The sequence below is a fragment of the Periplaneta americana genome, chromosome 17, assembly GCF_040183065.1.
Source record: "Periplaneta americana isolate PAMFEO1 chromosome 17, P.americana_PAMFEO1_priV1, whole genome shotgun sequence".
Classification (NCBI taxonomy): Eukaryota; Metazoa; Arthropoda; class Insecta; order Blattodea; family Blattidae; genus Periplaneta; species Periplaneta americana.
Genome location: NC_091133.1, coordinates 17,359,702 through 17,376,299, shown reverse-complemented (window position 1 = coordinate 17,376,299; position 16,598 = coordinate 17,359,702). Strand labels below are relative to the sequence as shown.

At 33.7% G+C, this 16,598-nt stretch overlaps 1 protein-coding gene across 1 annotated transcript; it reads left to right on the top strand.

Moving 5' to 3' along the window:
- The first annotated feature begins 14,456 nt into the window (after positions 1-14,456).
- Positions 14,457-16,097, top strand: LOC138693454 (chitinase domain-containing protein 1). The gene has a single exon (XM_069817432.1). The coding sequence runs from the start codon at positions 14,726-14,728 to the stop codon at positions 15,896-15,898; it is 1,173 nt and encodes a 390-aa protein (XP_069673533.1). The 5' UTR covers positions 14,457-14,725; the 3' UTR covers positions 15,899-16,097.
- Positions 16,098-16,598: the final 501 nt, after the last annotated feature.

Here is a 16,598-nt window from a genome sequence, read left to right as displayed (position 1 = left end):
GATCGCTCAAGCTTATGTTAAATTTGGACGCAACTGGAAAATAACGGACGCTATGCGTCGCTAGTGTCGAGAAATGAGCTTGCAATAACAAACACTAGATGGCAGAGTACCTGAAAAGTACATAGAGTAATACGACTGTGGGAAGACTTTTTTACGTGATGCCACCTCCAAATTTCTTTCTCATTGTAAAGTGAGGTTATGTTACAATAAGACTTTGATGTGTCGCTAAATTGTAGCATACAGAAGCTTGTTTTACCCAAATTCATCAACACACATAGATGACATTTTGGTACATGGCTGATATAATGTTGTTTGCGTTCAATATATAATCTGTCATCATTTGATGTACGATATCTAATTGTTTTTAATTTTCAGTATACAATACCTCCCTAGCAACAACTATCACAAAATACTAAAAAGAGCAGATTTGTCTGCGTTTGTTGAATGCACATCATGATGCTCACGAAAAGGCACTAATTTATTTTGTGTGACCAAGATTACAATTTTTGAATATGAAGGAAAAGCAGGTATCCCTCTTCTGAAATTTATCCGAAAGGGGAAGAATTACAACTCCCTCCCCCTACACGTTTTCATTTTACAGGTGTATTATATGATGCGATATTGAAGCAGATAAATAATAACTGTACATTTCTCGTCCACATTAAATTCAACGTGTTCATAACGTAGACCTGATATATTGCTTCATGTAGGCTACACAGCTGGCAGTGTTCTTTTTACAAATAAGCGGTCGTACTAATCATTTTCTTTTCATCTGAACTATTGCTAGAATATGCGTTTGTGTTTTTATTTGCTCTGTATGTTGTTAAATAACTACTGAACATCGTCTTTGTTTAACAAATTGTTCAAGTATTCGTTTCATATCAGTCTTACGGTATTGAATTATGTCCATAACGTGGGCGAGATATTATCAGGCTGGAAAATTCGCTCTGAATGCATTTTTTTTTACACAATTTTCTAATTTTCAACAGATTTAAGATACCCTGTGCGGTTTCTCTGCCAATGCAGAGTTAATTGCAATATACGGTAATTCTGTTATTTTCCTGACACTTTTATATCCGTTCTCATAAACGTACTGATTTAGATTCTTTACCCTACTGTAGGTATTTTGCTCTCTACAAATCATCGTTAGTCAAATGAAATAGCCTATAATAGTTGTTTGTAACGAATTAGTAGACAACCTCAATCCCTCCTGACCGCCTCCCTTACGAATTTCTTTCTAACTTTAATCAAATTTACTTTATACTGGTCCTTAAATTACTGAAACTAGTGCTGAGGTAGTTACGGTGATTTCTGAAGTGAAAATAGTTCAATTTATAAGGGTGAAATCAAAAATAATTTTTGTAGCCTTTCCTTGTCCTTAATTGGAAATTTGAGTAACTTCATATGACGACAATATTTCTTCCTTCTTCTGCAGTTAACATAATCGCAGATGGACATTTCTAAATGAAGTTTGTTACACAGAAACCTTTGAGACAATATTGACACTTGAAATTCTTTATATAGTTCATCTATAAGAGTTAAACTAGCGCTGAGGTAGTTTCCTTCATACTCCGCTTATTCACCTTGCATACACGAGTCTGTAAACAGGTTAGGTTTGGTCAGTGCTGTCATGGTAATTTTTTTCTTGGCCATACACCCCACCCCTTGTTTTCTCCCTTGAAATATATTTTACTCTCCTCTCTCTATCTCTCCAATTGCCATTTAATTATTTTTTTTTAATATTAAAGAAGAAGTAAATAAATTGTTTTGCTTTACAATTTAATTGTACAAGTTTGATTTAAAGAATACACCATGTAGCACCACCATAGATGCACACTTGTCTCGATGAATCTTGGAGTGTATATTTGCAGCACTTCTTGTTTTTCAACCATTATTTTATATAATTCTGGATTCCAGTGCTGAAGAGGTGGATAATTTTTGTTTATGAACATCAAACAAAATAGGTACAGTAGGAACAGGAAGAGATGATCTAAGATCTGTATAGATCTCCACGTACAAAACTTAGGCACCATATGCCGTATGGCTCCTTACAGACAAAATTTTCATTTCCCCATACGATTAATTAAAAAAAATTGTAGGTTCCATACGATATATGGCCTCATGTGGCCTCCATGACAGCACTGGGGTCAGTTAGTTTAGGCACTTTTACACCTTGCATATACAATCAACTGCATCTCCACAAAAAAATTCCTTATAAATTGAACGGTTTTCACTTCAGAAATCACAGGAACCGCTTCACCCAGGTAAGTAGTTAGCAGTTAATCATTTCAAAGCTCTTGTTATATTATGAAATAGCATCACACAATGCTGCCAAAATAAATGTTCCCAGTGTTAAAATTACAGAGTGTAAATTTCGCTTAGGACAGTTTTTGCTCTGGAAAATTAAAGGAAACAAACAGTATATCAAACCAGCAGCTGAGACACAAAGCACCTGAAATTCGAAAGTGGTTAAAAATTTTTATATTTCGTTCTTTCTTATTTACCAGCAACAGAAGTACCGGTATCAGATTTTTTGCAGAGCTAATATCAGAGGCCCCTCCTATTAGAGAATGTTTTGAATATTATTATATTCTGGAAAACTACATTGGCACATCAACCTCCCCTCCCCCCGCCTGAATTCTGGGCTGAAGCACGAAAATTTCGAAATGTACAAACTACAGATGCGGCAGAATATTACCACAATGGTCTTCAGCAAGAATTTTGTAAGACATATCCAAATATCTTCATGGTCATTACTTACTTACTTACAAATGGCTTTTAAGGAACCCGAAGGTTCATTGCCGCCCTCACATAAGCCCACCATCGGTCCCTATCCTGTGCAAGATTAATCCAGTCTCTATCATCATACCCCACCTCCCTCAAATCCATTTTATCTTCATGGTCATTATATGTATTAAAATAAAACATATATTACATGTGAAGTACCTACTAAAAATGAGAGAAATAGAAATGGGAAGGACAATAAAAAAAGTGGAATGGACAAACACTAAGAAACTATTCATCTTGAATCAGTATGAACAATAAGATACTTTTTTTTTTTTGGTGCTAGTGGTATAGAATATGAAATTAAGTTGCATCAATAAGTTTTTCGAGTTTAGCATTACTTTAAGTATTTATTGTCCCCCTGTTGGAAAGATGGAATTACTTTGTTTGAAACTTGATGAAATTTTATTGTACCTTAACTCAATTTATTAAGGTACAATAAAATTCAAAATAATAACTGCAGGCCATTTTAAAATAAATCTGTTGGATGTAAATTATTTCTTAATTTATTAGGACCATAAAGGTATTGTTACAAGCGATAGATTGAATCATTTTTATCTTAATAATTTAATGTAGGATGATTATTTCGGGAATTGTTATGCTCTAAATTGTGAGGATATTTTAATACTTTTTTAAAATATAAATTTGGAATATGTTTCCAGTTAGTAAAGAGTAATTCAGAGAGACAGAGGTCTCAAGCATATTTAATGACACATGCCAGAATTATTAAATATGAAAAAAAGAGTTCTTGCACTAACATACTGTTTATAAAGTAACCAAATCTTAAGAAATACAGTATATGTACTGGTATTCTATATAAAGGCATAGGAGTGAATATAAATCTGTTTTAAGGAATTCCTATTTAATATTCCTGCTATAGGAACATGACAAAATAAATACAACGCAGCATGGAAGCTAATTCAACTTTATCGAGTATTGTTGATGAGATGTGTTATGAAGGTAGACCGAATCATTCAATATAAATGTATAAATAGGACGAATAATAATAGATTAATTTCAATGTATGTAGTATCAAAACTGAAAGTGGTAACTAGTCTATGAATGATGTCTTAACAAGTATAAATAAAATGGACTCTTGACAATAGACACACATTTGGCTTCAATAATAACTAGGACTTCAAGGAATTTATGGTAGCTCACCTGTCAGGCAAAACTCTGAATAGTCTGCATTGTCGAACTATAGAAGTGCGATTAAAAAGTATTTTTTTCCCCACCCATTACATATGATTGCTTTTTTCAAGTCCCGGTAATAACGTTATTAAATTAATTATCCCACATATTTGGGTGGTGCCTTTCTCTTTGTTTCTGACATAATTTATGAGAGTTTCTCTTTTACACTTCAATAGAGAAATACAACTTTCAGTGGACAATGAACGTGTAACTCTAATGGAACTCTAAGAACCACAGCATTAATGTTTTCTTCTTTTCTTTCATGCCCTTTAGTTTTTGTTGCAGATAACATCATGCTATTGGATAATTATACATGCACCTTTCTAATAAAATTGGCATATATTTCACTGGTCTCAGAAGTAAAATTAAATGTATAATAGCTTCTCGGTGCAAAATATTTACTGAAAATTATTGTAGGATTTGAATAGAAATGCCACTTCTCAGGCAAGGTTATTCGTGGATGACTGTATAATATATATAGAAAAAATTAGTGATAAATCTTGTATCACCGCCTTGCAAAACTAGCTTGACGTTATTGAAAACTGGACTACAACAAATAAAATTAAAATCAATGTGAGCAAAAGTAAATCAATATGTATCCTTCTGTAAAACACAAAATTAAATTCGTCTCATATACCAATTAAATGGATCACCAGTGCCACAAGTAAACACTTAGGTACTGTATATATTTTAGTAACAAACTGGTTGAAATAAGTCACTAATATTACAAGGATAGCCTGAAAACACTACATTTCTTTATGCGTATTCTTAAGAAAGCTAACTGAAAGTCAAAAGAATTAATGTACATAACCCATGTTCGGTCCACTGCTGTGGAGTAATGGTAGGCACATCTGACCGTGAAATGAGTGGGCCCGGGTTCAAATCCTGATTGGGACAAGTTACCTGGTTGAGGTTTTTTCCGAGGTTTTCCCCAATTGTAAGGCGAATGTCATGTAATCTATGGCGAATCCTCAACCTCATCTCGCCAAATATCATTTCACTATCACCAATCCCATCGAGGCTAAATAACCTAGTAGTTGATACAATATCGTTAAATAATCAATTTAAAAAAAAGACGTCAGATAAGCAGAGGAAGTTACAAAAGCTTGTGGTGATGAATTTAAAGTTTCCGTGATGTTCAAGAAAGGAAAGTACTACAAATGGGAGGAAAAATAGATAGCCTATATTGGTATATTCAGCACATGATATTACACAGGAGATATCACCACATATGGTTGTAAATAACCAAGAACATTTTAAATCTGAATGTGTATTTTAGTGTAATCAAGTGTTGCTTTGTATAATAAGAACTGTAGGCACTGTGTATAAATCTCGATATGCATCTGAAAAAAATAGTAATCAACTTGGCAGAAATGTTCGTGTGTCACAATATAATTCGTAATATTTTATTTGTTAATGGCACTGTTATTTTGATTAAAGTATGTCAGCAGTTACATGTACTACACAAGTGTCTTAATTCTTTGGAAAACAACTATTTATGTCATTTGGAACAATAATATGAATATTTTCCATTTTGGTAATAAATTAAGTGGCAAGAAAATGTTCGTCACACCATATAATATTTCATATTTTTTACACGATTAATTATTCCTTTTCATTAAGATTTTCTGTTTATATTTTGGAATGCTTACGTTAAAAGACAGTGATGTCTCTTTCATAAACTCTTAAGTATTTAATTAAATATCCTGTGAAGATCATAGTTACTTCGAAAATGTTATGTGTGTCACTATGGAATGACCCATCAGTATTGTTAGTATTGTTACAAATTACAAAACCTGAAACTGTTAAAATGGGATCAGGAGTAGTAACAAAAAAATGTAATGTTGTAGGCCTACATCAACATGACTATTTTAATCCAGTGTCTAATAGTTTTTAAGATTTGAAGGCCTTTTGAGGTAAACAGTATTGAAAATGTGAGGGAAGGGGTATTTCTTGGTAATGGATTAGGCCTGTATATTTTATATTATTAACTATATATTGTTAAAGTACCTAGTAAATATCGTAATATGTATATTATATAATACTGTAAACGAGACATCACAGGCTGCGAACTAGATTATTCTTGTTTTTGTATAATTATACGAACATGTATGAAATAAACAAGACTACTATTGCTTAGGTTAGGATAGTATTACTTATATATTGTAATCAGGCTATATGCACAAATTTTCCAATATACTACTATCATAACTAAATAGGTAATGTTAACATTAATTTTCATACGTTTTTGTGGTGCAAGTTAAAATAATTCAAAGTAAAGTATAACGAAACTCCGACAACATTATAATTATGAACGTCAAATTCTCTTATTTTATTTATTTTTCAGTGTTTGGTCCCTTATTTCCCATTATTCTTTGGATTTATCTTAGTAAAATATCAATTAACGGATAAATTATGTTATACACTCAGTTGATAATATAAATAATATTCACGACAAATATATAAAAACAGAAGAGATAACGAATCATAATTTAGCCGACCGATAACTTTATAACATGGTCTACATATTCTATATTCTATATAGGTACATTGGCTTTGCGCCGAGAGATTGTATTGCATTCTATTCAATACAAAGGCGTACTTTATCTTATCTCTTCGCTTCGCCCACGTGACAACTATATTTAGCTCCCTCGTTCCGAACTTGCCGAGGTCATATAGGCCAATAATATTTATCCATGGTCATCAGTTGTCGACAGTACATACGAGATAATCTCGTAAGCAGGAAATAATCGATTTAGACCGACCAGACCGGTTCAGAGTTCGTGTCTCGTGATGGTGTTGGTCGTTGTGCCATCTGTTGACGATTATTGAACTACATCAAGCCGGCCTCGACTGCAAACCCTAAAGCCTATATAAAAGAGCTATCTGTTAGTATATATGATCTAGGGTAAAATCCTAGATCTAGGGTAAAATCCTAGATCTAGGGTAAAGCTAAACCAACACTGAAAACGCTGAATTGGCACAGGAGAGCACGTAATTACAGCAAATGAGAAATAACAGCATTGCCAATTTGGCCCTTTTAGGGTTAGATCACAGGCTAGTATATACAGTCACTAAGCTCAATACGTAGGGAATATGAACCCATAGATAGTTGCTAACCACTAGGATCACAACTATCGCCTCATCACATACAATGTGAAACAGACCGGCACAGTCTATTGTTCCTATAGTCGCGACGCTGTTATTCCCGGCGTGACTCCTCCTCTTTGCTTACGTCTTAGGAAGTCAAGGCTCTATAAAGTCTAGGTTCGCCATTTTTGTTCTTTCGTTGCTGAGCTACCAGACGAGGGATCTATTTGCCACACCGTTAAATATTATCATGTCGCAGCTCCTATCTTCTAAGCCCCTTTTCCTTGAAATGCTCCAAGGGGCTTTTTTAGCACTAACAATGAAATATGGGATAAAATCTAGGAGTTTTTTTTATGAACGTTACCAAAGTAGAGAACTGTCATACTACTAGGCTCTATAAAATTTTCATTTTAAATTAGGCTATAAAATTATTTTGCTCCTCAATTGACGCAAGAATCGAACTCTAAGTAACCGCGCTGCTTGTTTTGTTTTGTGTCGATATCCTGGTTGTAGAAAAGTGGGGTGAGGAACACTGTTCTAAATTTAAATGAGTATATTTTCTTCGCGTGACATAATTAGGAACATTAAATAAAGACGTTTGAGATGGACAGTGCATGTAGCACGTATGCGAATCCAGAAATGCATATAGAGTGTTTGTTGGGAGGAGAGGGGAAAAGGACCTTTGGTGAGGCTGAGACGTAGATGAGAAGATTACATTAAAATTGATTTGAGGGAGGTAGGATATGGTAGAGACTGGATTAATCTTCCTCAGGATAGAGACCAATGGCGGGCTTATGTGAGGGTGGCAATGAACCTCCAGGTTCTTTAAAAGCCATAAGTAAGTCAATGACATTCTCTGCTGTAACACCTACAAAAATACAAAGTTTTTAATATAATAAGATAAGAAAGCCATGCGTGACTGCCGACTGCACGTTAATATTCATTTTATTGTGATCTTCATCTTGAATGTGTTTAGTGTTTAGTAAAAATGGGGAAAACCAATATTCGCAGAAGTTTAGAAGCGAATGGTTAAAATCTGATTATAAAAAATGGTTACTAAGCCGCATTGAGGTGGAAAGGCACTGGCCACCCTACCCCATTATCTCCTGGTCTAGTTGCTTCGTAAATGATGCCTTCTTCATATCACTTGTGAGGTTCAGACCTGTCTTCAGACAACTGACTACACAATAGCCACATCACTGTTATTTCCGGCATGGCTTCTCCTCTTTGTTTACATCTTAAGTTGGCTGCGTTGTTGAGATTTTAGCTATTCGATTTGGTTTAAAAAATATGTGGCAAAGAATGTTACATGTACATGTACCATAATTAAAGAAGTAGAATGCACTAAATGGCAGGGGCGTATTTTGCGGGCTACCAGCGGTAGCCCAAGGAAATTACAAAAGAAAAAGTTTATAATATAACATAATGTAATAATTTTGTATTATTAGTTTTACCATAGTAATTAAAATTAAAGTAATTGTTAGATATATTTTGTGTAATAATAGGGTCAGCGGTAGCCCAAACCCTTTAACCAGTATACGCCTCTGCTAAATGGTAGCCTATATGGATAGATTCCATTCTGACATTGGAAAAGCATATACAACAACTAACTGTCACCTTTTTTACTTGTTCAACACCTGAAACCTTAAATTCTTGTGCAAGATTAATGGAATACTATAAATGAATTGAAAAAAGAAAACAAATCAACTTGACATATTGACATGTAGTTATGTTAGGTATATTAATTACTTAGGTTTATTTAGGCTATAAAATAATTGAATTAAACATTTTAATCTGTGTACAACTATATTATATTGCATCATCTAAAGTGAGCAAAAGGAAGAGAAAACAAATATTGGCAATTTTTCTTATGAAAGTATGAGAACTGCTGTAAGTTTAGTGCTATCAAAGGAGAAACCCATGTGTCTATGCGATCAGCTAATGCAACAGGTGTAAAATTTCAAACACTTGCTCAGCGAGTTTATTTTTATGTTTTCTACGAAATTAATTTAGATGATTAAAATTACATATTTATTGTCAATATAATTAATAATTAATCTCAGAATCAACTTTTTTGAATTAGTGATCATCATAGATTGACAATGACTCAGGTTTATTCCTACTGTAGAGATGGCTAATGAAATCTTGAACACTTTAATATGTTAAATACAGTGCTGAGCAAAGGGATTAATTGAATCATTGTCCATAAAATTAACTTATATTGATTACAGATAGGCCTAGCATAGGCTTTTTTTATATACCGGTAATCTTAATCATTATACTACAATCGCCTTGCTCAATTGCCTACCTCAAAACTTACTGGAAAAAGCATATAGAATGTATTACTCGTAAATTGAACTCTGCCTGTTATGCATTAAGATCCTTATCTACTATTGGTGATATAAACTTACTTAAAATGTCATACTTTACATATTTTCACTCTGTAATGAAATATGGATTAATATTCTGGGGTAACTTGTCTGAAGCTAAACACGTTTTTGTTTTACAAAAGAAAGCTATAAGAATAATGGCCGGTGTGCATAAAAGGACATCATGTAAAAATATTTTCCGAAACTTAGAAATCTTGACTTTACCTTGTGAATAGCTACATTCTTTCCCTAATGATGCTGTATATTAAGAACCAAGATAAATTCAGTACTAATCAAGACATTCATCATTTTAATACAAGACATAAATCAGATCTTCATCTACCCTCTGTTAGTCTAAGCTGTTTTAAAAAAGGAGTTCGCTATTCATGTATAACAGTCTTCAATGCACTGCCTAATTATCTTAAAGATTTGAAGAACCACGAGAAAATGTTTAGTAAAGAATTAACCTAATTTCTACATACTCATACCTTCTACACAACTGATGAATTGTTTATGCTTGTGAATTGAATTATTCTAATTAATTGATTTACTAGTGGACTTACTCAATTAATTATATTCAAGTGTTAAAAGTAGTGTACGCAAGATTCAAAATGGGTGAATTATTCTACTTAAATGACATGTGCAATTTTTATGTAGCTCAACTAAAATATGTTTTTATATTAACTTAATCTGTTTACTATGCATTATATATTTTTATTTAGCATAACTGATGGTGTTGTAAATCGAATAGTATACTGTATAGGTCAACTGATGAATTGTTTAAGCTTATAAATTGAATTAATCTACTTCATATGAATTGTACAATTTTGTATAGCTTAACGAAAATAAGTTTGTAAATTGAACTAATTTGATTGTATATGTTTGTATAGTTTGGCTGATTAATGGTATAATTATGCTTTTAAAATGATTACTAGTCTGTGTAGTTCTACTGATGAATTATATATAGGCCTACTGTAAATTGAATGGTAGTCTGTATAGCTCAATTGATGAATTGTATATGCTGTAAATTGTATAGTAGTTTGTATAGCTCAACTGATGAATTGTTTATGATTATAAATTGAATTAATCTACTTGATATTAATTGCACAAATTTGTATAGCTTAATAAAAGTATGCTTGTAAATTAAATTATTCTGCTTACTTTGTATTGTATATATTTGTATAGTTTTTGCCGATGAATTGTATATGCTTTAAATTGAATAGTAATCTGTATAGCTCTGTTGATAAATTGTTTGTGTTTGTAATTTGAAGTAGTTTGCATGATATGTATTATCAATTTCTGTATATCACAACTGGTTGAATTGTTTATGTCTTAAATTTAATTAACTTACTTGTTTTGTATTATACATATAGGTCAACTGATGAATGATCGTTTGCGTTTGTAAATTTAATAATCTGATTGGCTATGTATTGTATACTTTTAGTAGAGCCATCGATGTAGCTCAGTCGGCAGACTCGCTGGGCTGCTGATCTGGAGCTGTGTTCGGGTTTGGGTTGGATCCCCCTTTGGTCTTTGGTTTCTTCCAAGGTTTTCCATAGCCGTGGGACTGAAGCTGGATGGTCTATGGCGAGTCCTCGGCATCAACCCCTTTGATTTGATTACCTGGTTGGGTTTTTCCGAGGTTTTCCCCAACCAAAAGGCAAATGCTGGATAATATTTTGGCGAATCCTCGGACCTCACCTCATCTCACTACATCTCGCCAAAATATTGTAAAAAATTGCACAAAATTGTAAAAATTGTAGAAAATTACTAAATTGTAGAACTGTAAAAATTTGTGAAAATTGTAATTGTAATATTGTAAAATTTTGACTTATTCCACATCTTAAAGCTTCATTGCTCATGTAAAATCTATGGAATAAAATAAGTAAATGAATGAATGAATGAATGAATGAATCTAACTTTATCTTTGTCTCCTGTTTCCATATCAATGTACACAATTTCTTTTTTCAGTTATGTCAAGAAATGTAGAGAAACAGACTCTTCAATTGAAATCCACATAACACCAAATTATGCATCCTGGCAAGTTTTTCAGCCCTGCAGAAGAAAAAATTATTTCTGAGTATGTATTTATGTGTTCCAAGATGTGTTATGGAAAATCTACAAGGGATCTGCGTGAATTGGCATATGAAGTAGTGAGCATGAATAGAGTGGTCGTACCTGATATTTGGCACGAAAATAAAGGTGCAGGTATATATTGGATGAGAGCATTTTTAAAAAGATATAAAGAATTAAATATTGAGAAGCCAGAGAATTGCTCTGTAGCAAGATGCACTTCATTCAATAAACACAACGTAGGTATGTTTTTTGATAACCTAAATAATACATGTCGAATCTTTCGTACACTACTTTTAACACTTGAATATAAATAATTGATTAAATGGCGATCTTACTCGTGTTACTTATGTAAGCATGTGCGGCTTACATAATTAACACGAATAAGATCGCCATTTAATCTAAATAATATTTTGAATCGATCTGAGAGCTTTGCAAATGGATCAAGGAATATGGAATTTCGACGAAACAGCAACTACTACAGTACCGTTACCTAACAAATCAGAGAAAGTTATTGCTGGTAAAGGGATAAAGGGAATGAACACTGTAGCTGCAGGTGAGAAAGAAGTTCTAGTTACAACCTGCTTTTTCATTAATGCCATGGGAAATACCATGCTTTCTGTCTTGATATTTCCCAGGATCCATTTTCGAGAACATATGCTGAATGGGCCTCTCCAGGAGCACTAGGTTTGAATAGTCCTACTGTTTGGATGGTGGAAGAATTGTTTCCCAGAGTTATACAACATTTCACCAAGTATGCAAACCCTTCTAGGGAAAATCCAGTTCTATTAATTTTTTATAATCATGCTAGCCACTTTTCTATTGAAGAACTCAATATGGCAAAGGATCATGATGCAGTTATTCTAACTTTACCACCACATAGTAACAATAAGATCAATAAGATGCAACCATTATATATTAGCTACTATGCTCCTTTCAAGACCTATTATGCAGGAACTGTTGACTCGTGGAACAAACAGCATCCTTCACGTGTGTTCGCCATTTAAGAGATTGCCAGTTGTGTAGTTATTGCGCACACAAAAACTCTAATCCCTTCCACAATAAAAAATGGGTTTAAGGAATGTGGCATATTTCCATACAACCATACCGGTAATCTTTTCACGAAAGGTGACTTCCTGATAAGTGCAGCAACTCATTGTCCAGACCCAAACGTGTCCCAAAGTGCAGTTCAAGAAAACAATGCAGCAGCAGTGCCTGATCCATCAACTTTGAGTGTTCCAGTGAACGTGTAAGTAATCTTAGAATCTCCAAAAGTGCAGATCAGGAAAAGAATGCGGTGCAGCAACTTCTCCTTCTTCAAATGAATGCGTAAGTAAACCTGGAAGCTCCCAAAGTGCAGCTCAGGAGAGGAACGTAGTACCTATTGCCTGGTCCATCAACTCCTTGTCCTTCAAATGTACGTGTTGGTAGTCCTGGTAGCTCCACATTTCTTGGTCCAGCAGATTTTATTAGCTATCCTAAAGATCTTTAAGAAAACAATGGAAGACAACTCGAGAAAAGGGGAGAAGTCTAACAGCCACAACAGTCCTGAAAAGAGAGCAATAGAGGAGAAAGCAGCTGCAAAACAGAGAAAGAAAGTGTAGATCCAAAGAAAAATATTTTCAAGGCCCACTGATGAAGAGGACAGTGAAAAAGATCCATCTGATATTTCATGGTCAGATACTTCATCATATGGGGGGATTGTTTTTGTTGAACCAGAGCCCGCAGTACATTTTGGGTACTTAGACCATTCTCCAAAGGAGGAGGAATTTGTTTCGGAGAATTTCATGTCAAGAAAAAAAGTCTACTATATAGGGAAAATTTTGAAAGAAACAGATGCTGATGGAGACTTGGAGATGACATTTTTACGAAGGAGCCTGAAGCAAACTAACCAGTTCTACGTTCCTCAAATTGACGATTTAGAAAGCTATAAAATTGATTTTGTCAAATCCTTTAATTGCCAAGGGAACAAAATGAACAAGGTCACTGTTAAATTTTCAAGTTGATTTTTTTCATGTTGAACTGCCTTGACTTGAATTGGTTTTTACTTATAAATAGTTGTATGTAAAGGTAAAAAAAGGTAAAGGTATCCCCGTAACATGCCATGAAGGCACTTGGGGGGCATGGAGGTAGAGCCCCATGCTTTCCATGACCTCGGCACTAGAATGAGGTGGTGTGGTCAGCACCACGCTCTGACCGCCTTTTACCCCCGGGAAAGACCCGGTACTCAATTTTATAGGAGGCTGAGTGAACTACTATATTAAAACATTTCTGTCTTCATGATATGTTAAAACATGTGAAGTGCATTTGAACACAGGTTCATAAACAGTTTCAATTTGTAACAGAATAATTCATGTTTTCTTTTCAATTTTTAAAAGGTAAATTTAAATAATTTTTAATTTCAATAAAATTATAGTAGGCCTAATGTATTATCTTTCAGTAAATAAATGTATTAAAATAGTTTTCTTTCATATTAATCTTATGCCAAAAATTGCGCTGTCTCATTCTGCACCATGTAAATAATTGCAATGTCTCACTGTGCATCATACCTGGTGCAGACTGAGACAGGTTTCACATGGGTCTAAAAATTGCAAATTAAATTATAACTTCATTCAAATGAATATAGAAAGTTAATAAGCACTAATAAATGAACAACCCCCAAAAAAAACCCATAGCTCTAGAATGTAAACTCTTTCCTTAGCACAGTATTTTTAAAAAATCATGTCAATATGCACCACTCTGCCTTATTTCAGATTATAACTTTTGTGTACATTTAATTTAACTTTTCCATATGCATTTCGCTACGATTTGTCATTTTGGTGACATTTTAATACAGAAAGCTTTTCATATTAAATTATAATTTTAAAATTCTCAATTCTAAAATTTAGTCCCTTCGCAGCTATTTTTTTAGCGAAAATTTAGCAATCGACGTTGGCAATTCTGATTGAAACTAGAGAATAGGTTAGGCACAAAATCAGATCGTACTCTATCTGTTAGCATTTAGTTAAAACCGTGAAAACTGATAAATTGTGTTGTAATAATGCGGAAATTATAATGTTCATATATTAATACGGCAGCTATTTTAAATAATATTGTAAATGTAATAAACCCATATGCGACTGCAACGGAAAATGTTACAGTAAACCTGTGGTGTGAAATTTACCTGTTACAGACGTCAGTGAACTTGGTATTATATTTTCCAAATTTCATTTCTTGAAATGAACATATTACCAATTTTTATGTTATTGTTAATGGTTCTGACGTGTGAATGTACACTGTCTCAAGGCGATCAAAAGAAAGAAAAGGTTAAAAAAGAGTTAAAACAAAACAAAGGTCCTGTACAAAAGAATGCAATTGACAGGGGGCTCGTTGTGGAAAAACCAACACCTGAAAGTATAATTTCTGAATACCAGACATACCATGCAAATGTAAATGAAATATATTTTTCTGGTAAAGTGTTGGGTTATGTTACACCTTGGAATAACCATGGTTATGATGTAGCAAAATTATTTTCTAAGAAGTTTAATTTTATTTCTCCTGTATGGCTACAAATAAAACGTCAAGAACCAAAGTCATACATTGTAACTGGCACACACGATGTCGATCGTGGCTGGATGGAGACTGTGAAGAAGAATGGTGACTACAATGTTAGTGTGGTTCCACGTGTATTATTTGATGGCTGGTCTACCAAAGATTTTAATTCCTTGATTACTAATGGGGACGAACTAAAATATATGGTGAATACATTATTAGACTGTGCAAAAGACTATACTTTTGATGGTTTTGTATTCGAATTTTGGAGTCAGGCAATTGGAAGGCTTAGCAATAAACACTTGGTGCAAATATTGCAAAAAATGGCCCGCAAGTTAAGAAGTGCAGAATTAATTGTAATACTTGTTATACCTCCAATACGTGGTCACGAACCGGAAGCATTTGACGTGGAAGATTTTGACTTATTAGCAGATAATGTTGATGCATTTTCTCTAATGACATATGATTTTTCAAATCCTCAAAGACCAGGACCAAACAGTCCTATAATATGGGCTCGTAAGTGTGTGGAAAGACTCTGCCCTCAATCCTCAGATCCTCGACGTTCTAACATTCTTCTTGGTCTTAATTTTTATGGTAATGATTACACATCCATGGGTGGAGGGCCAATTGTAAGTCATCAGTATATCTCCCTACTGCAGCAGGCTCGAGGTTATTTGCAGTATGACACAAATTCTGCAGAACATTACTTTGAACTTAAACTGAAGACAGGAAGACACACGGTATTTTATCCAACATTGTACTCCATTCAGAAACGCATTAAGCTGGCAGAAGAACTTGGTATTGGATTGGCGATATGGGAATTGGGACAAGGTCTTGATTATTTTTATGATTTGTTGTGAAAGGACTGGTGGAATTTGTAGATTTTATGAAGGCAAGTGTATGAATTTCTCAGATAATGTTGAGTCAGTTTCTTCTGTATATATATTAAGTTACGGTACCGACACTTTATCTGTACATAATCAATTATCTTTGTCTTTTGAAAAAACTTGTTTTATGATCACTCTTATGGAAATTTAAAAATAAATAAATAAAATTGAATTTATTCTCAAATTTCTGAATGGAAATCATACTTAATGATAATTTATTATTTAATTAGGAAGTGTTTTTTTTCTCATTAGTCTCATATAAATTATTCAACTTAGTGGCCGTTATTGTTCATGGCTTTTCTTTTTTGTACATAAGTATTCAATATGTTTACATTTGTTGCTTTTATTTGGCCAATCTTCAATATCTCCTCACACCACACACGGGACTTACGTCTGATTTAAGTTTCTTTATGGGTTAAATGAGAGGATAGCTAAGTGACATTAAGCCAAGGTATGTGACAAGGTTAGTGGGTTAGTTGAGGCTCAGGATTATGTCAGTGATATGAGGCTGAGGAATGTGAAAATTAATGTATGTTTTTTCTCCCGTGTGTAATGTGGGGAGATACCGAAATTTCACTTTACGATCTAGCATAACACTGTATACAAACAATAATGAAAGAGAAACAGGTGCACTGGCTGAATAAGGATAGTAAGCAAGTCGAAATATGTCAGT